This window comes from Paramormyrops kingsleyae, chromosome 22, assembly GCF_048594095.1.
Source record: "Paramormyrops kingsleyae isolate MSU_618 chromosome 22, PKINGS_0.4, whole genome shotgun sequence".
In the NCBI taxonomy this organism is placed as follows: Eukaryota; Metazoa; Chordata; class Actinopteri; order Osteoglossiformes; family Mormyridae; genus Paramormyrops; species Paramormyrops kingsleyae.
In genome coordinates this window covers 8,267,705-8,288,298 of record NC_132818.1, presented here as the reverse complement: position 1 = coordinate 8,288,298, position 20,594 = coordinate 8,267,705, and the positions used below count along the sequence as shown (strand labels likewise).

Genomic DNA, 20,594 nt, shown 5'->3' with positions numbered 1-20,594 from the left:
ACAGCCACATCATTTTCCAGGGTAAACGGCAAGGAGACAGCCAGGGGTTAGGGTGGGAGTCATACTGGCAATGATTAAAGAAAGCTAGCAGCGGCTAAAATACTATTAGGCGTCACATTCCAAGAGGAGGGGGCTGGTGCACATATTGTTCTCTGCTCTTTCCTGTTTACAGACTGTAAATGTAGACTACCCCCCACCCACCCACCCACAAACACAAAGTGGGGCACGGTTGCCCTCGACGTGCTCTGAACGAGAGAGACACCGGTGACTGAGCAACCCGAGATCCTGCTTCAGTATCTCCAGCTTCCCGCTTCCACTAATGTGGGAATAATTTGGACAAAAATCTACCGGATGACAATGTATCGGCTGCAGATCTGTACTTGACATGGAATCTGCTGCTGTACCCAAGGTACATAAAAAATAGACAGGAAACCCATAATTCTGCAGCTTTCATGAAAAACATCTGCTGGGAGGACACCTAATTAAAAGCAAACACGCAGCAGGCAGCTGCCTGAGGAAACCCCGCTGGGGGGAGGTGACACTTACGTAGATGAGGCCGGAGTAGTACCTCTCCTTCAGGTTGTGCAGCACGGACGCCTCGTTCAGGCAGGTCAGCTCCGCCATATCCTCCACCTTGCTGAACTTTGGCGGGTTCATCTTCTGGATGTCGTCCTTGTTGACCGTGATCTTCTTGCCGGAGTCGGCCAGCTCCACCACGCACTCATCGCCCCTCTCCTCCTTGATGGATCCGGCCTCAAAGCCCAGCCGCTCCGACGGCACCCATACCAGCTTCTTGGTGGCCCAGTCGGCCTGGACCAGCGGGTTGTTCACCAGATTGCGATCCACGTAGAGGAACTTGTCCGCGTCCGACATGGTTGCCGCTACAGATGGACAAGCAGGGCGAATGGTTAGAAGGTAGCATTAGGGCTCTGATACACTCCGCTGTTTGTTGTCTGTGTAATTACTATTCAGTAAAGTTCTGAGGATACAATTACGCATGTACATTAATCTAAAAACATGATCAAATTACAGAGATTCTCTGTACAAGAATAGCAGGTCGGAGCCAATGAGAGCATTAGCAGTTATTAAACTGTGCTCAAGAGCCATGAGCGACCGCTAAAGGAGCGCACTCAGTGAGCGGTTTTAAAGCGGGAAGAGAGACAAAACGGCAAAGACTTGTTTCAAAATAACATCTACAAGGACACTAACAACCTCAGAGCCAAAACCGTCAAACTCCCGGCAAGCTAGATGCCGCTAACCCTGAATTTAACGAATGTGGTTTTGCATCTTCGATAGCTGCAGAATGGCCAATAGCTACTACAACAATTTCACAGCAAAAATCAGCGGCACGGGGGTGAATGCACCTTAATATCAAGCACCGGCCAGGCAGCGTGCTGATGCTAATGCTAATAGGCTAGGAGTCCCAGAGCGAGGAGCAGACCCAGGGTTCCGGTAAGACCCAAGCAGCGCTGGGAGACTCGGTTGCGGCAGCATTCTTCACACGACTCATGTGACCCCCCCCACAGCTGACTTTCATCACTGTGCCTCCCACCCCAACCAGACTGGGACACCCGCATTCCCTGCAGTGGAGCACGGCGTACTCAATGTCTCGTTAGTCTGAATCACGAATCCCACCATGACCACTAGCCACCCCCAACCTAGAAACCTTTGCCCACCCCCACTTTTCCCTCCCCCTTTTCTGTGTTTATCCAGGCCTCCAGGGCCACATTCCTCCCATACCCACTGATTATCAGAAAGGAATTCCACAACCCCCCCCCCCCAAAAAGTCGTTTTCCTGATCTACTCCAGGCTCGGTCATTCCCCTCCCTTTCGCTCACGTTACACCCCCCAAGAGGCTTAAACCCTCACATAACAGCGTCATCCTTTGCTCCAACAACCCACTTGAGCAAAGTATCCCCCCCCCTATGTTTGCTGGGGCTCTGTGTCACTACTTAACTTCTGCTGGGACATATCAAACCACTATCACAACCATACCAGCCCAGCGTCCTGTTAACTCTTCAGAATCCCATGCTTCTCACTCGAAGGACACTTCGGGGTATCGCAGTAGTTTCGCAAGTGCGCGCCTGGTCTCTGGTATATTTGGAATTACTAGGAGACTCAAGATCAAAAACACATTTGTTCATGCACACTTCCAGTCATAGAAGCAAAATAAGAACAAACAGCTTTAAATGGTAACATCAGGTTAAGCAAAGAGTCATTCCACACGGCAATCAAGGCCTGCAAACATGACTCAAACAAGGATTATTCCTGACGTCAAAGCAAAATCAGAGGCTGGCTGGTGCCAAACTGAACAAGCCAAATGCAAAAACCCATTTTGCAAAGCCTTCAACCTTCCTAGGAAGAAAACGGGCAAATATTTTAAGGATTACCGTTCTAAAGAGGTGACTTATAGACGACTGTCCTGAGGTGGCATCTGCAGAAACACTGTCAGACCAAACAGTGAGTGCCAGTCGGGAACTAGAAATCTGAGATTATAATGTCAGCAAGCTCATTTCTGGAAGGTAGTGAGAACGGGACAGCCACGACGGCAGGAAGTCAGACAGGTTGAAACCAGAGCAGAGGCTCCTGCTGCAGTTAACGAGCCATAGAGCCTCGTTAAGAGCTATCCCCTCAGCAAACGTGTTTTGCACACAGGAGGGGGCCGCCTGACTTCATAAGACGTTTTAGTGAGCTACAGCAAAGACGGTACGGCTCCTTTATTAATGCGCTCTCCTTCCGCTTCGGGTACCAGCAGGAAGATCATATAGATCTGATAGCTTTTCATATGTGCAATATGCACAATACACAACCGGTGCTTTGAAGTCTACATGCCAAAGGTATTCAACTGCCTTAAAGTTTTATTAATTTTCATTGTTTTTCCACTCAAATTGCTTACTCCTCTATGCTGCAGCAGTGACCCAAGCCGCTGAGAAAAAAAAAATGCAGACCGATGTTTCTCCAGCCGAAAATTGGCCTTTTGAGAGACATGCAACGCCTCTCCGCAAGCGACGCATCAGCAATACATCCCTTCTGCCATGGGTAATATGATCGATTTTTCCATCCTATCAGTCTCTTTCTTCAGGGTTCTGGGGGACAAGCCTAGCAATATCAGCCGCTCTTCCTGGGCAAAGGTCATTGGTCAAAGGTCAGGGGTATCACAGCCACGGCTTCAGAGACAATAGCCCTTTTTTTAAAGAGCTTTCAGCTTGTGAAACAGGAGCAACTCGAATGCCTCAGTCAGTAACTTGTGCTCCATTAATATCAAAACCAAAAGAAAAGCTTCATTTCCAAAGCCATCTCTTTACCACCTTTGCACACTGAAAACATCCCTAAAAATACCCCTTTATCAGGTGAGTATTGCCTGGAAACAGTACAACAAACAAACTGCTGAATGTCTGATAGAATGAGCCAGTTTATGGTATTTCCCCTCAGGCAGAACGATACAAAGGTCACAGCACTAAAGCAATATAGGCTGGGTAATATTAACAGTATGAAACTACTTCTGCGCGCGCGCGCACACACACACACACACACACACACACACACACACACAGGTGTGTAGGTCACACACCCTAACAACATCTTTGTGTGGACAAAATAAACGCCCGATAGCAAGTCAAATCTTGGAATGCAGCACAGCACCAGGATGGCTAATATAACAAATGGCTTTACCTAAATAAAAACCAAAAAAGGGACACAAGACTGACGCGTAAACACAGAGCTTTTGGGCGAAAACCACAGCAGGAAGTTACATCATGTCACAGGACTCCGTCGCTTACATTGGTGATTATGCCCGGACAAGGTGCAGCGTCATGCTGCGAGGAGAACAGCGTTAGCTATTCCGAGGGAACACTGCAGACTCCTCCCCCCCCCACTTCCATCTCCTGTTCTTAGGCTTTACCCACAATGCAACAGCTTCCTGGCATTGTAGGCTTCCTGAAACCAGTGCAGGTGTGCTCACTTGGGGGTGGGGGGAGGGGCGATGTCCGACGGCCAGGGAGAGTTAGCTTAGCATGGCTCAGGAACTTGAATTGGGTGTAAAATTTCACTTGGAAGCAACTATGTCGTTATGCCTTTTTTGCTTAACAGGGAGTGCAGAACTCCAACATCTGGCCATAAACAGCTTATGTATACAGCTAACCCAGGGACTGTTCCAGAACAAAAGGCAACAGCGAAGCAACAGCGAGCGAGACACGGACGCGAAATGAGAAGCACGAAGCAAACATTTGCCAGCTGCCCCAAGCAGACGTGCATCACGCCAAATAAAGAAGATTCATAAAACAAATAAAAGAAAAAAAATTCATAGCATCTGAAGGGCGGATATCGGAGTCGTGCAAACATGACCGTTCACGAAGCACGTTTAAGATGAGGCTCAGGGTAAACTTCAACAGGTACGAGACACATACACTGAATAACTGATCAATGCATTGAGCAGCTGCTTTTTTTGAATCGGGTAACCTTCCGGGACAACAGAAACTCATGAGGCGTCTGCTTTGTGGCAGGGTGCTGTAGGTCGTGCGAAACCCACTGACCGCATGCTTCGTTTCACATTTACAGACAAAAAAAAAAAAAATCCACTGCTCAATAATTAACATACCATCACAAAGGTGCTTAAAACGGGGCGTATTCTGGGAACCACAAGTAACATCTGATCTTCAGTGGATTTTTTTTTCCGCCCTACAACTAGTGATGTGTCTTCACACGCCTAAGGGCAGAACGAGGACGAGGGGACTGACACACTACATGACTAACAGGGACACAGCTGTCAGTAATCTGAAGAAAAAGAACAAAAAAAACTACGTGCAAGTTGTGCAACTCCAACTAACTTGTTAAACTTGACGATGGACTGAACCGACTATTATTCAGAGCACAAAGAAAAACTTGGAGATGTGGAGCAGAGCAGCCTTAACATTATTTTTATAAAGGAATTCTTGTACAGAGGATGGTAAGATTCCGTCTACACAATAGATTACACAAACGTAGTGTAAAGATGAACACTTTCACGGTGCACCCTGTTGGCCAAAACTGACCTGAACGAAGGGGGCGGATTATTTCAGACACCCACCGTTACGGTGCAACTGACCGCCACAAGCCGAAATGAGTCAGTGACTAAGACGGACCTTGGCTGAGGAGGAAATTATGAAAGACCGCCTTAGTCACAGTGTAAGATGTGGACCTCGGCCCTGTACCTTCTCTGGCCCAGCTGCAGGAGCTCAACCAGCCCGCTTTTTAACGTTATGCTTTCCCAGAACACGGCAGGTTGCCCAGCGACCTCCAACCAGGAAAAAGTGATTTGCTGCTAGAACATACTGCCATGTGGACAAACTGCAATAGTACTGCACACCGCCAGTGGTAAAACCCAGACTGACATTCCATACTGTAAGCACACTCTTGGCAACTATCTGTAATCCAAAGATGTTTGGATATCAAATGATGTGCGTGGCATTTAATAACACGGACCTGCATTTCAAAAAATGCCAGCTGTATCCTTGAGCGAAAGCGGCTAACTTTAATTGCTTCAATAAAATTCCCAGGATAAATAGACAAAAAAGTAGGTAACTTTGGAAATAAGGATTCACCAGGAAAATGAAGAACTAGCCTGTTATTATCAGAAATATTCACAAATATCAGAATTGTATTATGACATGATTTCATTCACCTGGCTGGATAAAATGAGAAGTACCTAAGTTTCTAAAATAACAAAAACTAGTTGAATGACTTTGCGCCGCAGAGGTAACATTAGGGACTCGGAGCGGGAAATGCGACGGTATGAAGGTGAGGCGTCAAAGCCGAAATCTACCGCAAAGCCACGGCCTCGATGCGAGCCGGTGACTCGTGGCTGCAGCGTACAGATCCAGAGCCGGACGCTGCCACAGCTCCTCCCTCCCGGGCAATGCCGTATTTAACCTCCCGACTAAGAAGGGCAGGGTGTGTCGCAGTGTGGCCCAGCTTATGGGCGTGGAGCACCAGGGAAAAGAAAAGCGTAACGCAGACACAAAGAACCAAAGAAAAGAAGTCAGAGAAATTACTAAATATCCTGGCTTCAAAAACCTAAGCAACTCACCATGTTTAACTTGTATGTTACAGAATCCCTACTACTGAAATCATACATGAAAAAGAACAACAATCTTCCAACAGTGACCAAGAAGACATACTTCTCATCAAAAGCAAAAGAAAAAAGTGCTCTTAAGTAAAGCCAGCCTAATGATCTGTAATTGTTTGTCCTGGAGGTTGATATGATCAAAATTAGGGCGTGCGCGCATTCCCGAAAGCCGGTTTCCTTTTGGGGCATGGAGTCAAGGAAGGGAGAAACCACAACGTACCAGCCAAAAAATATGCTGAATGCGACATTTGCAGTTCGGTAACTGTCTGTTAAACCTCAATAAAATACAATTTGACACCAATAATGAATAATTTTTTGCTCTGAGGCCTATTTAAGTCAAATTTATATTTTTCCTGTACTGTAAACATCAGAGCAGAATATACATTATATATGTGTGTGTGTGTGTGTGTGTATGTGTATATATATATATATATATATATATATATATATATATATATATTTTTTTTTTTTTTTATTATACATACATACACACACACGTGTGTGTATATATATATATATATATATATATATATATATATATATATATATATATATATATATATATATATATATATATATATATATATATATGTGTATACACACACACACACACACACACACACACATATATATATACATATATTAATTATACTTACATACATACACACACATTCATACACACACACACACACACACAAGTATGCGTGGGTAATTTTAGGCTTCATGGCAGTACACATGAAACGATTTTTTTGTGATTTGCAAAATAAACGAGCTGTTATTGTTTTAACACAAGTCTGATCTTAGTTCATCGTTCGCTTGGAAAAAAAATTCCGAGGTACAAGTATAGCATGGGAGAGGTACCATTAAAATGAATGCATGAATTGTTTAATATGTATAGTTAAAACAGGGATGGGATGCATCAGTCAGACAAAACAGATTGCCTCGCTTTCCAATGCGGCTGAGGGTATAACTGTTCCTGTATGTTGAGATGCCTGCTTTAGGCAGAGCAGGGTGCTGGTTTGTTTTCTCTCCAGTGAATAAAGGGAAATATGCGAGTGGCAAAGTCGCGAGCGCTCACTGACGTAATGGGCGTATTCTGAAACAAAGTAGAGGTCATTAACTTTAAAGCTTAAATACACCAACGTTCGGACTTCTCGGGGGCTCTCCGTGATGGAACGCAAAACCTGGCACACTTGCACAATAATCTGAAGCCGAGCACCATTCAAAATGAGGGCAGAGAGTCTCTGCCCTTTTCTGTTCATTCATGCGAACCACTTCCTGTACCAGCCGCCTAGCGAAGTTTCTTCTCCATCATGAAACCCTTGCAGCTCTGTAATAGCATTTTCAACTCTCCGCGTGTATTTTACACAGAATATCATAATAAGAAAAGAACAGTTTACTCAAACATGTTACTCTGACATGCATTATAATCTAAACGTCACTCAGGAGCCAAGCTCTGCCTCCGAATCAGTAACTGTTGAAGCAGCGAATACTGTTCTTCCTGTTTGAGCTGGTTAGCCTGTTAGCCGGCCGGAGACAGGCACCCGATGTGTCAGCTATACCAGACGGCGCCGCATATGCAGAAATAGGGGCGCCCGGCGTTACTTTTCCGTGCCGTAGCCACACGCTCACCTGCTGTTGGCGTGCAGAAGCTGAAAGTCGCTGGATAAGTAGTCTGCGCCTCAGTCGACGTCCGTTTCTCGGCGGAACCAAGTTTCCTGCTGCTTTGGAAAGTGCTCAAATGAAACTGACGTCTGTGAACCACCTCACTCTCGCAGGGTTTTTTTCTCTCTCTCTTTCTCTCTCTCTCTTTTCTCTTAGCTACCTCCCTGTTTTTTTTTCCCTCCCTCTTGCAGGTTTGTTAGGTTTCCTCACCCTTCGCGGAGCCGGGGCGCGGTCAGGTGGGCGGGGCCCGAAGGCACTGCCCCCGCCCACTTAACCACTCACGGTCAGGCACTGTAACTTTCTTGTCACTTTCGACCAATGGGAAAATAGGAGGGACCGCCCTTAGCGGAGCCGCTGTTTCAATAGGCAAACATGGACGCGAACTTGAAATAGTTGGAACACGGAGGAAGACCGTGATAACGTGGTGTTTAATGAAGGAGGTATGTGCATGGATGAGTTTCATGACCATATAAGTAGCAGACAGTTCAGGCCAAGTAACGTCATACAGGTCATCTGTATTTGTCACTGAAACATAACAAAGGTAGGACTTGTAGTGTTGGATTCCATATTCAAAAATAAAATATCCTTATTTCCGTAGTACATTATCCATTTTCTTCGTCACGCATTGTAAGCATTATTATTATTATTATATTCTTTTATAACAACCTTAAAAGCAATAATCTCTACATGTTAACCTACTGTAAGATCCAGAAATTATTTTCATTATAATCATAATTAAAACAAAATCACTAATGTCAATAACCCCCTTGGTGAAAATTATTAAAAGTAGCTGCAGAATCCACAGAACTCCAGTCTCATACGTTATAGGCCAGAGTGCATCTCACATTTTTCCTCAACCGAGACAGAAGAACTGTACAGGAGACCAGAAGGGCAGTAAATAAACTTTCACGTGGCAGAAGGCCGTCTGACCGAGACGTAAGGAGTAACATCAAAGGGAACAGGGTAATTACAATGAATCCTGGGATTACATTGCTTAGTCAAAGCCTTTCGGTAGTGGAAAAGGGGGAGATGGTACATAATATAGTAACAGAAAGAATGCAGTGGTAACTTAATACCTTTTGCTATCCATTCTGGGCCCTGTTCCATTCTGCCCCTGTCACCTTCCCCCAAAGGGGTGGTGCCTATACTGCTTTGTGTCCCTTCCTCCACCATTAAACACAAAACAGGTGGAGCGTAATCGACACAAACAGCCTAACATGCGCAAACACAAAGACACGCACAACGCACGCTCACACAAACTTATCTAAATGCCTGAGTGGTTTACAGTATATTTATTCAGCAATACAGCAGGTGGCTCATACTAGCTGTGTATAACTTTCTTGCGTCATTAAATGCAATTTAATAGTGAACTGTATGTAGATAAAGGTCATGTCATTTCAGATTGATTAGGCAATACCCAGCAGGCTGAAAGTCACTTTCTTCGTTGGCTATATGGAATGTAAGGAAAGGTAGATGGAAAAAAGAGCAAAACCACTAATACATTTACCTGTGTGTGTGTGTGTGTGTGTGTGTGTGTGTGTGTGTTTTAACATGAAGGATATGACTACAGGTCCAATCATTTCTGAAAGACTGCACCGGGGTTAAGACAATGGCATTACCAAAAAAGGATACTATCAAATTCTGTCTCCCTTCCTGTTAGTACGGGACCAATGTGTGTCTTACTATACTGAAGTATAAAATCATTATGTCATACATCAAAAGAATGTGAGATCACTAAAGACACATTGTTAGAGGCAATGCACGTAATGCACAATCACTCATCGCGTCTGTTAATGTGGATACAAAATGTTGTCACTAAAAAAAATACAAGAAAATACACATGTAAAACTGGCGTGGCCTTTTTGTTCCCTTGTCCATCGTTAATTTATTGCAAACAGTACTGGCATTTTACTCAATATATACAGCCAGAGAAAATGCATGTATATAGACTTAATCGATATACTACATTTGAGGACGTAGCACCGTGTCATGTCTAGCCTTCCCACCCTGTACTTTAGTAATTGGTACACAGGAAGGGGCGATAAGACGCATGTTGACTCAAAAATTTAGGAATGTTGAGATTGGGGGAGGGGAAGGATGGACGTTATTCCTTTAGAAGTAAAAATGTCTCCTTCCGTACAAATAAATCTGAGCATTTCACTTCGCCACTTCGTTCTTTTTTGTGCGTTCAGTGTCACAGGATGGAAAAAGCAGCGTTAATTCAGCATGTGTCCCGTACAAATACTCTGCTGCCATCCAGTTACGGTCCGCATCGTGGAAGTCTCGCCACGCAGCCCGGCTGCTGGATTCAGAATTGCGTGTGTACTTGGTTATTTGCCTAAGTCACTAATTGGTGGTTCGGACGCACAGTTAATGTTAAGTTTGATTCATAGGGAAAAACAGACAGACGAGCGAGGAATTCTGCAGCTCTCTCCCTCTCGCTGAAAAACCACTGGCTTCCCGTGTCTTTTTTCCCTTATATGGTAACATAGAAGCGAGAGGGAGAAGGAGAGTGGTAGAGTTCAGGGGAGGTGTGGTCTATTGTTTCAGCGGAAGAGGTGTAGGGTTACACGGCGGCAAGGTAGGGAGATAGAGGCTCTGGTGATACAGCAGAAACACCCCCGTGCACGCAAGAAAAGAGAAAAGGTGCACCGCAGTCATTCCAAATATTTCTGCTGTACACCTAAAACAATGCAGAGTTGCGATACCTCGAGCCTCGCTGCAAAAGAAGCACGTGCTAGGCGCCTAACCAATCACATTTCTGCTATCTGCACTTAAGTAATACTTTCTCTCGACTGAAAACGTAATATTTATGAGGAATGTTTTTTGATGCAGCATGTACACCAAGGAACTGCGTGTAACCGGTGTAGTGATTGCGGTTGATCAGCAGTGGAAGTGATCTAGAAGAGTTGAATGGTGAGGTAAAAAAAAAAAAAAACAGACCAGACAGGAAGAAAGACGTTTATCTAAAGCATGTTTAGGTGTGCCGCTGTCCTCCCAGACTTCTGCACTGATAAGGCGACAGGTCATATGAATAATACCTGGACTTTGTGTGCGAGTTTAGCGGGAAAATAAAGGTGGAGGAGTGTTAGAGCCTGCTGAGTTATCAGCGGAGTTCTTGTGGAACAAGGATGCGTGGACAGGAAGTTGCCGGGGTTTTCAGAATGCCACCTCAGCAGGCCATTTTTAAAAGGCACCCAACAGCGTGGAGGGGAGCTAAAGAATATGGCCAAAAGTATAAGGACACCCCTATTAATTAGAGTAATTGGGTAATTAAGACACACCCATTGCTGACACAGGTCTAATGAAGCACACGGTCATGCAGTTCCTAGCAGGACACATTAGCAGCAGAAGCGCCAGCTGTACAGAAGAGGTCAGTGACCTTCCACTTGGCACCATCTTATGACGTCACAATTTCCCACAAATCAATTCACCATATTTCTGCCCTGTTAGTTCTGCTCCGGTCAACCGCAAGTGACATGACCGGAGGTCAAAACGTCTGGGAGTGAGTTCAGTCGCAAAGTGGTCAACCACACCTCACAGAAAGGGATCTGATCAGCCGACATCTAGACCCAACCTAAAGGGCAGCAAATCCCACCAGCGATGTTTCGGTATCTAACGGAAAGCCTTCCTAGCGGAACAGAGCTTATTATAGCACCAACGCACTGACCAGCTTCATATTAATACCCGTGGTTTCGAAATATCGGACAAGCTGGTGTCCACATGCTTTTTGGCCATATAGTGGAAATTAACGAGCGGATCCAGTTAAATGCCTTTGAACAGAACAGGGCCACAAGTCAGCCTGCAGCTTCCCTCAAAAGTTGCTGTAGGTCACGCCTGTTGTTTTTTACGCACACAAGGAAGGTGACTCCCTTCATTCCTAGCTAGTATCTCCCTGAACTTTGACCTTGTCACTGTGGCGTCTCCGTTCTTCGCCAGATGGTTCATTATCCTCTCCACCCCAGATACCTTTGGCCTGCTACTTAATTTTATTGAAGGGTTTTTTCGCTGTTCATAGGATTGTATGTACTCCTGTTTATAACACGATGAGGGGCAAAAATCTGATTGTTGGATCAAAATGAACCACGGACACGACTGATCAGCAGGTGCTTGAATTTCTTATTAAAAACAGCTGACCACTAAAAAAAATGAACCACGGAAGTAGTTGTTGGTGAAACAATGAAACACTCCTTTCTATTTATTTGGTTTTAGATTCTAAGCCATTCCGAAACTTCATTAAAATTCATTCTTCGCTGAATAATTCATTATAATACAACATAATACAAAGTCCAGACCCGAACAAGAGACAATGACATGAGATAGAAAAACCCTGAACGTCACGTGCAAAACTCACATTATCGGGCAGAGTATTAATCAGCTGGGGCTGCCACCCTGTGGTCAAAATAAGTAACTGCAAATCATAGTTAAGCAGGGTCATCGCCTTCGCGTCATATTACCTCCAGATTGCTAGTACAGCACTGACACCAGCTCAAGTTCTTGCATCATTCACAGAAGAGTTTTAAGAGTTTAAAGTTTCACAGAACAAAATAATTTTTTCCCTAAACGCTCCAGTCTACAAGGATGCAACTGAACTCCATGCCCTTTCAGCTAAGGAGTTGTTTAGTTGTGGCATGTATGTTATCATGTTCGTGTTAGTATTTCAGCACGTGAATGTCATCTCTGTACATACTGAAGATTCAGTTTCAGAGTGGTGACAGGGGGAACAGCAGCAGCATGGAAAGTGACCCGCTCACAGTCCAACGAGCTTGCCAACGAATGAGTCCAGCTGGTCTTCGTCCTTGATCCCCACAAACTGGTCAAGGACCTTTCCGGCCCGCATGGCGATCACAGTAGGAACTGCTGACACCTAGAGGGGGAGGAGACTGAGCGTCAGAATGGAAACTGGGGCTTCTTCCCCATATGCCCACTTAAGTACCAGCTCCATACACACTTTGTTGACATAAGATGCAAAGTCCGCAAGTGTATGTAAAGATCTCAAGTGTCTGGACGTTCCTTGAAAACAATGGGACACATTTGATATTTGGAGAGGTGAACAAGAATCATTCTACAACCATGTTATCATTTGTGTTAGTTGCATTTGGGGTTGTCCTTCGCTGTATAACATTCGTTATACAACTTTGTGCACTTAAATTTAAACTTCAGGAGGCATTTTGTGCTCTGATACACCGGCTTCCTTGTGTTTGACGTAAACATTAGTCATCACTGATGCAGTGCACTGTGGTCTATATATTTATAAAGGCCACTTCCATACATTATCTGCCAAAGTGTGGATAAAGTGCACTTTAAGGGTGCTGCACTTGGCTTATTTGAGGGTTGGGACACACTTGGATACTTGCACTAAGCTGTGTGTTAGGGTTTAAGTGTGTACTTGGTGGGGCAAATGGGACAAAGCCTGGATCTCCCACATCGTCGTACCAAATCATAACATGGCACCAGCTATTTGCCCCGCCCACCCTCACCCCATATTCGATGGCCAGGTCTGTGTGCTCGTCTATGTCAACCTTCGCCATGACAACACGTCCCTGCTGCTTGGCAACTGCTTTCTCCAGCCGGGGACCAAGGATTTTACAGGGACCACACCACCTGTTAAAAGACGCAAGAATGAAATGTATGGAGGTGAAAACGGGAGTGATAAGGGATGGAGGGGGGGATTAAGAGATGACTTTACTATTGTGTCTTTAATGTGTCTGTCTAAAATGAAATACAGTTTTTGTCTTGCAGCAAGGAAAGTATATTGTGAAAAAAAGAACATATCCATCCATCATTATCTGCCGCTTATCTGGGGTCGGGTCGGGTCGAGGGGGCAGCCATCTAAGCAGGGATGCCCAGATCTCACCAGCCACCACCTCCAGCACCTCTGGGGGAATCCCAGGCCAGCTGACCTCCTCAGGGAGCCGTCCAAGAGGCATCCTAGATAGATGCCGAACCACCTCAACTGGCTCCTTTCAATGCGGAGGAGCAGCGGCTCTACTTTGAGCCCCTCCTGAATGTCCGAGCTCCTCACCCCATCTCTAAGGCTGAGCCCAGCCACCCTGAGGAGGAAACTCATCTCTGCTACTTCTATACGCGATTCTTTCAGTCCCTACCCAGAGTTCATGACCATAGTCAAGGGTACAAACATCAACTGATAGGTAAATCAATGCTGTACCGATTCACCTGCCGATCTCCTGCTCCCTTCTTCCCTCACTCTGAGACACTTAAACTCCCCCATTTGAGGCAGTAACTCATTCCTCATCAGGAGAGGGCAATCCACCCTTTTCTCTCAGGGGTGCTGACTGTCATCTCTGTCACCTCACACTCAGCTGCAAACTGCTCCAGTGCATGTTGCAGGCCACATCCCGATGACGCAAGAAACAATTTTATTTAAAATATGTACTCAGGATCTAGTGATACGCTTTTGTATTTTATACCACAATGTGTTTTTTCTAATATTGACAGAAAATTTAAAATGTCGCGAGCGCAGACTGCGATGCCAGATACCTACTGAGCATGGAAGTCAACTAGTACAGGCACATCGCTGTTGATGACCCTCTCTGTGAAGTCCTCGCCGTCCTGCACGTTGAATGACACCGTACGACAGGGTGCGAGGGGCAGCGGCCGGGACAGCACGCGGGAGGGCGACAAGAACCGCGACGCGGCCTCGGGGCGGTGGGCGACGGCTGATGCACGGCGAGCAGCCGAGATGGGGAAGCTGCTAAGTCTCGACAAGCGGGAGCAAAATCCGCCGGCGACCCGTCTGCAGGCCATCTAGGAAAAGACAATGCAGGACCGAAAAGATTAACGATGCAACGCGTTACACTTCACTTCAAAGCCACAATTATGCGCCAGGGCACAATGGACAATGGCAGCACTATAAAATGTCGGCAAATTCACCGGGAGTAATGACAATCGCTATTTGATAAACACAACTGTAAAAGAAAGTGCAAGATGTGCTACAACTTTTAATTCAGGAAACATGGAGGATTATAAATATGTACGCAAGCTGTCCGTCAAATACACTGGCAGCCTTCGTCACGTGGTCTGACGTGCCTAGTTATCATACTTTATATTTTCACATTAATATAATCCTATTCTTCAACTAGTTTCTCGTGAATCTCTGATTCATATATGTGTTAGAAACCTGTGATGGTCGATTTCTAAATGTATTTCTATTCAGATTTTTTTCTCGATAACACTGATCTTTCTCATTAGTATTTTCTGATCTGAAACTCGACACAGCTCTTTTTGCCGGAACCCATTCGCCTCCCGTTCATTCTTCCTTAGAAAATAACTAGGTGATATTAAAACAGCGCGATACCTACCATGCTTACCCACGTCGCTCGCGCGCAGGTCGCCTTGATGTACTTCCGCTCACAATGTGCAAATCACAGGCACATGTTATAGCGGCCCCTTCAGGGCAACTTCAGAATTGCAGGGAAAGCGTTTCTCGGTTTCCTAACCGCATATTAAATATATATTATATTTCAATCACGATTTGTTTACACATAAAACAACCTACATCAGTACCTGTAGTACAGTACGATGAATATCCGAAGTACGACGCTGATAGCGTCTTGCACTTTCATTTACGGTTTGTCGTAATGTCGAAGCTGTTATACTCTACTTGTTGAATTACATGTAGGTTCTAGGCAAACAATAAAAATGAAGACAAGCCAGTATATTGTTTTTATGTGTAGAAAAGCTCTTTCCAATAACAACGGTGATAATGATGATGGTGATGATCTTTCCGGTGACTGTAAAGATGATGATGATGATGACCCTAGTAGAACATGGACTCTTTCAACCCATCTGTCCATCTACAGGTATTTATTATTGATGGTGGGATGGAAATAGAAAAGCTGGTAGAGGGACCGAACATCTTTTATGTCAGAGAGGAGGATGGGATGAAAGAGAGAGGGATGAAGGCAAGCAAAGGGGTGCGGCGACAGATGGAGGCCGCAGACTGAAAGGGGCGGATGACGGAGCGCACAGGCGACGAAGAGGAAGACAAACAAACACGGGAGCTCACCTTGCCTTCTCCACACGCTCACCAGGGTGAAGGTAAATGAACATAAGCTTCCCCTCTGCTGTTTTATTAATAGAATCTCCAGCAATTTTATGCCAGCAACAGCCAGTAACTCAGCTCAGCAAATATATTTATCTGATATGTTTCTGTTTTGATTTTGATTTGATAGATATTTTATTTTTGTGTTCATGCAGGCTGGGCTGCTGACCAAACTGATTATCAGTATATAAGTATTAATATAATGAATTAAAAAATAATAATTGTACTAATATCTTTTACTGCATGTATCTCAGTGGCTGAGAAAGAGTGCATTAATATTAATTCCTAGTCAGAGGCTCCCTTATATATATTTTTTCATGAGAAAACATAAAAAACTGAATATTGAGCAGAGGTGAGTAATTCAGTTCCACAGACCAAGATTTTGTTTCAACCAACTAGTAGAATAATCTGTGACTGTGACTCTTTATACTCAGCTGGTTGGTTGGAACAAAATCTTGGTCTGGATTTTTACTCTCTAGACCTGAACTACCCACCTCTGATTTTTAATGCTGCTTTGGATACAGACTAAGCTGTGGAGACCACCAGCAGTAAGAGGACGTTCACTCTCCTGTCCCTCTGCCTGACCAGCCAAAGTGATGCAGGAGCAGAGCACAGAGTGGGGCACTGGGCTCGGGGGGAGGACAGGAGGCTGTTGGGTTGATGCCCAAGGCTGTGAGGCTGGAGATAATGATGTATCAGGCATGAAGAGGCTCAGCCAAGGCCTTTGTCCCCCACCTGTCTTCCGGAGCATCAGGGGTCTTACGGGAACCTCCACCGGCCTGCCCCCTCATCAGCGCCTGAGGTCCATATTCCGCCGCTCCAGAGCTGTTCTGCCCGCAGATGCCAACACAGAGACCCAAAGGTGTGGGTTCCCTCACCTGGACGTGCTAAGAGCAGGGCCGCTAATGCAGGCAGGCATCCCCAGGACAGACAGCCAGCCAGCACACAACAGCCCCGCTGCTCAGTCAACCACCTTCCAGCTCACCCCTCCCTCTATGCTCCACTGGGAGGGGAAGGGCAGGCGGAGCGGGGTGATCTCCCCCCTCGGGCAACCCGCAGAGTCTGGGTGGAGGAAAAGAAGAAGGACAAGGAGGGCAGAAGCGACTGGAAGACGGCCCGACACGTCGGACCAACCAGGCAGCCTGGTGCTGCCCTCTGAAGGGCCAAAGGAAGCGGAACTGTGTCTGTGGCTCCAGGATCTGGAGATTACAGACCGTGCCAGGGAGAGGCCTTCTGTGACCAGTGACAGCCAGCGGGGCTGGACCCGTCTGGGTCCCCTGCTGGGCAGGAGAGAGGTGGGCCAAGGGGCAGGCCTTGGGACAGGCCTAGGAGCAGGTCTGGGGGCAGGCCTAGGGACAGGCCTAGGAGCAGGTCTGGGGGCAGGCCTAGGGACAGGCCTAGGAGCAGGTCTGGGGGTAGGCCTAGGGACAGGCCTAGGGGCAGGCCTTGGGACAGGCCTAGGAACAGGCCAAGGGGTGACTCAGAGGCCAGACAGGCGCCCTCACTTCCTGCCTCCCATTACTCAGTCTGGCTCACTCCTGGAGGTGCCCCTGTTTCTCCCCGAAAACTCTCCCCCACCCTCTCCATGTGTGCCCCCCAGTGACCCATTCTCCCCATTACCAGTGCCACAGCCCTGTCTGGTAGCCTGGAAGAGAAGAGCCAAATGGCAATAGCTCCTTTCAAACCTCCACCAGTAGGTGGCACCCTTGCTGCAGCCAGTCAGCGAACGTGTCGCAAACTGTGAGCCCAAGTCAGCACCAGCTTGGTGATATATCTACCAACTAGTGTGCAAGTTTATGTTTCATGACGTCTTATAAGCAGTCATAAATTCACTGGGGCCTCCGTAACCCATGGAAAACTAAGAAAACAAAACAGAACCAAGTCCCGGCAAAGCGTTTGCTGAGATGCAGTGGATGTCTGGGGTGGATTCATGCAAAGGAGCATTCAGACAGCCCAGAAACACTCCTTTGTACTGCACTTTAAACTGTTGTTGAATGTCTAGGGCAGAATTCCAGATTCCAGTCCTGGAGAGTAAGTCTGTAACACATTTTGCAGATTTCCCTGTTTAAACACACCTTATTCAGCTCATCATCTAATTGCCAGGTTTGCAAGGTGTGTTTCAGCAGGGAAATCTGCAAACTGTGTAACAGACTGGCCCTCCAGGATCAGAATAGGGGAACCGTGCTCTAGGGATTGTTACATTCTGATGCAGCTTTTCAGACTGCAATGTTCCACGGTACAGAAGTAGGGACTTTACTTACAATCATATGACACAAGATTATGATGTTAAATAGCAACTTAATATGGGGCAAAGTACAGGAGCTGACTGATTACTATAAAAGAGAATGCTTTGGTGAGGAAGTCACATCTAGTGAAGGTGATAAGGTAAAATAAAGATATTAGCATTTAATTGTGGTGCACACACTCTCTTCTGGTCAGATTCTGTTTGTGTCTGTGAATGTCTGCATTGTGGGTGTGCATGTGTTTGAGATGACCTGCCCTCATTGGCCAGTGGTGAGCTTATTCCTTGCAAATTTCACAGGTAAATTTTGGAAGTAAATTATAGAATTGCCAGCGCAGGATCTCCCACGTGTGTAGTCTGTGTCTGTGTGTGACTGTGTTACAATGTACTGCCAGGTGTAGACAGTTAACACCATAAAATAGTGTTTCCCAATCTAGTCCTTGGGGACCCTCAGACAGTCCATGTTTTTGCTCCCTCTTACCAGGAGCTGGGAGGGAGCAAAAATGTGGGCCATCTGTGGGTCCCCAAAGACTGGATTGGGAAAACAGTGTTAAGGGGCGTGGCAAATTATCCCCTTGAACAAACAACATGTAGCACCTGTTCTGCTCTCTCTCTCTCTCTCTCTCTCTCTATCTATCTATCTATCTCTCTCTCACACTCATACATGCAAATACATGCTCTCATGCCCACAATCCAAAGGTCTCCCTCCAACAAACCTAGTTGTTTATTTCCCTTTGCAGAATCGGTCTGTTTTTTCTCTTCCATCTCGCTATGCTATCGAGACTGAGTTGCCAGTGATTTAATGCCAGGTTCTTCGGCAAACACGGAGCTGATTTTCTCTTCATCTCTCTCTCTCTGCATATTTTCCTTTTGCATTCTCAAACAAGAAAGCTTTCCCTGTCCACCGCTTACTCTTCCTGTCATGAGCTTGTTTTTGGGAACATAGTCTTTTGATCTCCAATCCTAAGTCACACTCTCCATCTTCTAAAGATCTTCAGAGTTGGAGCCAGAACTCTTACTGATCTCCAGGAAATTGACTTTATTCCAAAAATAACCCTTAGGGACACTCATTGGATTAATGTCTCAGCATAGAACACTTTCCATTGCCTGTGAACCACCCTTAGAATGATGGTGTGACCTCATCTGTCCTTAACAGGTGAATGTGTGTATGACTACTGAGTGTATCAGTTTGAGCTAAGGCCAGACAGGCTGGTTGTGTTTGATGAACCCAGAGCCAATGAGGCAGAAGAATAAATGCAGCATTGCCAAGGACACGTCCGCGCACACATAGGCCTACATGTGTGAATGTGTGTGTGTAAATTTGAAATATGTATATTACTCTAAGTATGTTCAGGGTCAAGTTCAGCTAAACAATAGCAGTGTGTTTAATGTCGTTCTTGTGTCACTGTGCGTTTAATTAGTGCCACTGTGTTATTCGCAGTGCATTTAGACATTGTCACTAGTTACTGTATCAGCGTGATTACAGCTGCGCCGTTTCAGACGGTATCAGCGTACCGTGTGTCAAGGCGGGCGGTGTGCGGACACAATGCTGAGAATGTCTCTCCCCTTGTTCTCACCTCTTGCATTCCCGACATTCTCACATCAATAGGGGCCAGTCTGAGAAAAAGTGAAGAATGGGGTGCGCCTAGCGCGTGGAGATCGGGTGAAAGAAAGTGCGACTTGGAAGGCAGTCAGCAATGATCGAGTAATTAACAGGAGGAGTTCAAAGAACTGACAGGCCGAAAGGGAAGAAGAGGTAGATGCCGACAGACGAATTCATAAAGGAAGACATAGAACAAGTCGAAAATGAGGCGACGCTAACAATTACTAAGTATGGGAACCCACACGAGAAGAGGCAGTATGATAATCTGTCACTATTTAAAGCAGAAAATTAATCTTTCTCGTGCCTATGCATTATGTAATAATCAGTGCTTGAAGTGGGGCGGAACGCAGTTCCGGAACTTCTGTATTTTCGTCTTTTGGGTTCCGCCACTTTTTTCTGCGTTCCGGTACTTACTGAAACTGATCCGACGCAGCGACAGTGGCCCGAGAAAATTAGAGTTCCTGCACTTATTTTTTCCCACTTCAAGCACTGGTAATAATAATCATTATCGTCCTCAACATCAATAAATATTTGCGTTGATATATATTGTAATAATCGCAAACATTTTTAACTGAATGTGTGCAATAATCCATTTCCTTTGGCGACATTTCTAAGCTGTATAACCACGTAGTAATTACAATATAAATCAGAATTCTATTTTTTCTTGCTGTGCAGTAGGCGAAACTAGGAATATTGTGTGAAATGTACATCAATAATGTTTTAGTAAATTATTGGTAAATAAACTGACACTGAGTATGGACCTGTTTGGAATGTAGTAATGATCTTTTTTATGAATGACTGCATTCATGCAGAAACCCAGCTTTATCCATCCGTGAGACTCCGCCCCCGACCAGCGCGCTCGGAGGTGGAGCCGCAATATCACTGGGCTGCTATAAAAATCACTTGCTAATTATTT

The 20,594-nt window shown here is 45.6% G+C and overlaps 3 protein-coding genes across 8 annotated transcripts in view; 1 reads left to right on the top strand and 2 right to left on the bottom strand.

Annotated features, from left to right (window-relative positions):
* Nucleotides 1-7,973, bottom strand: part of LOC111856335 (myosin-9-like) — a 30,378-nt gene extending 22,405 nt beyond the window's left edge. For both annotated transcript variants that reach the window (XM_072704992.1, XM_072704993.1), the window contains exons 1-2: nucleotides 7,736-7,973; nucleotides 547-881 (exon numbers count right to left, since the gene is read on the bottom strand). In XM_072704992.1, the coding sequence (XP_072561093.1) occupies nucleotides 547-873 (327 nt within the window). In that variant the 5' untranslated portion in view covers nucleotides 874-881; nucleotides 7,736-7,973. The remainder of the gene's footprint in view (nucleotides 1-546; nucleotides 882-7,735) is intronic.
* A 3,960-nt stretch (nucleotides 7,974-11,933) lies between these two features.
* On the bottom strand, nucleotides 11,934-15,158 carry LOC111856327 (thioredoxin, mitochondrial-like). 2 transcript variants are annotated; one of them, XM_023836192.2, is made up of 4 exons: nucleotides 15,091-15,158; nucleotides 14,274-14,536; nucleotides 13,249-13,372; nucleotides 11,934-12,635 (listed from the first exon to the last, which is right to left on the bottom strand). In XM_023836192.2, exons 1-4 carry the CDS (start codon nucleotides 15,091-15,093, stop codon nucleotides 12,519-12,521), a joined length of 507 nt encoding a protein of 168 aa, XP_023691960.2. In that variant the 5' UTR covers nucleotides 15,094-15,158; the 3' UTR covers nucleotides 11,934-12,518. The 2 variants fall into 2 exon arrangements, with proteins under 2 accessions (XP_023691960.2, XP_023691961.2); XM_023836193.2 differs by lacking the exon at nucleotides 15,091-15,158 and adding an exon at nucleotides 14,663-15,050.
* Nucleotides 15,142-18,225, top strand: LOC111856326 (uncharacterized). Of its 4 annotated transcripts, none has more exons than XM_023836191.2 (3): nucleotides 15,142-15,406; nucleotides 15,592-15,829; nucleotides 16,358-18,225. In XM_023836191.2, exon 3 carries the CDS (start codon nucleotides 16,430-16,432, stop codon nucleotides 17,504-17,506), a length of 1,077 nt encoding a protein of 358 aa, XP_023691959.1. In that variant the 5' UTR covers nucleotides 15,142-15,406; nucleotides 15,592-15,829; nucleotides 16,358-16,429; the 3' UTR covers nucleotides 17,507-18,225. The 4 variants fall into 4 exon arrangements, with proteins under 4 accessions (XP_023691959.1, XP_023691958.1, XP_072560856.1 ...); XM_023836190.2 differs by having other exon boundaries at nucleotides 15,142-15,503; XM_023836189.2 differs by lacking the exon at nucleotides 15,142-15,406 and adding an exon at nucleotides 15,558-15,591 and having other exon boundaries at nucleotides 15,660-15,829.
* The last annotated feature ends 2,369 nt before the right edge of the window (nucleotides 18,226-20,594 follow it).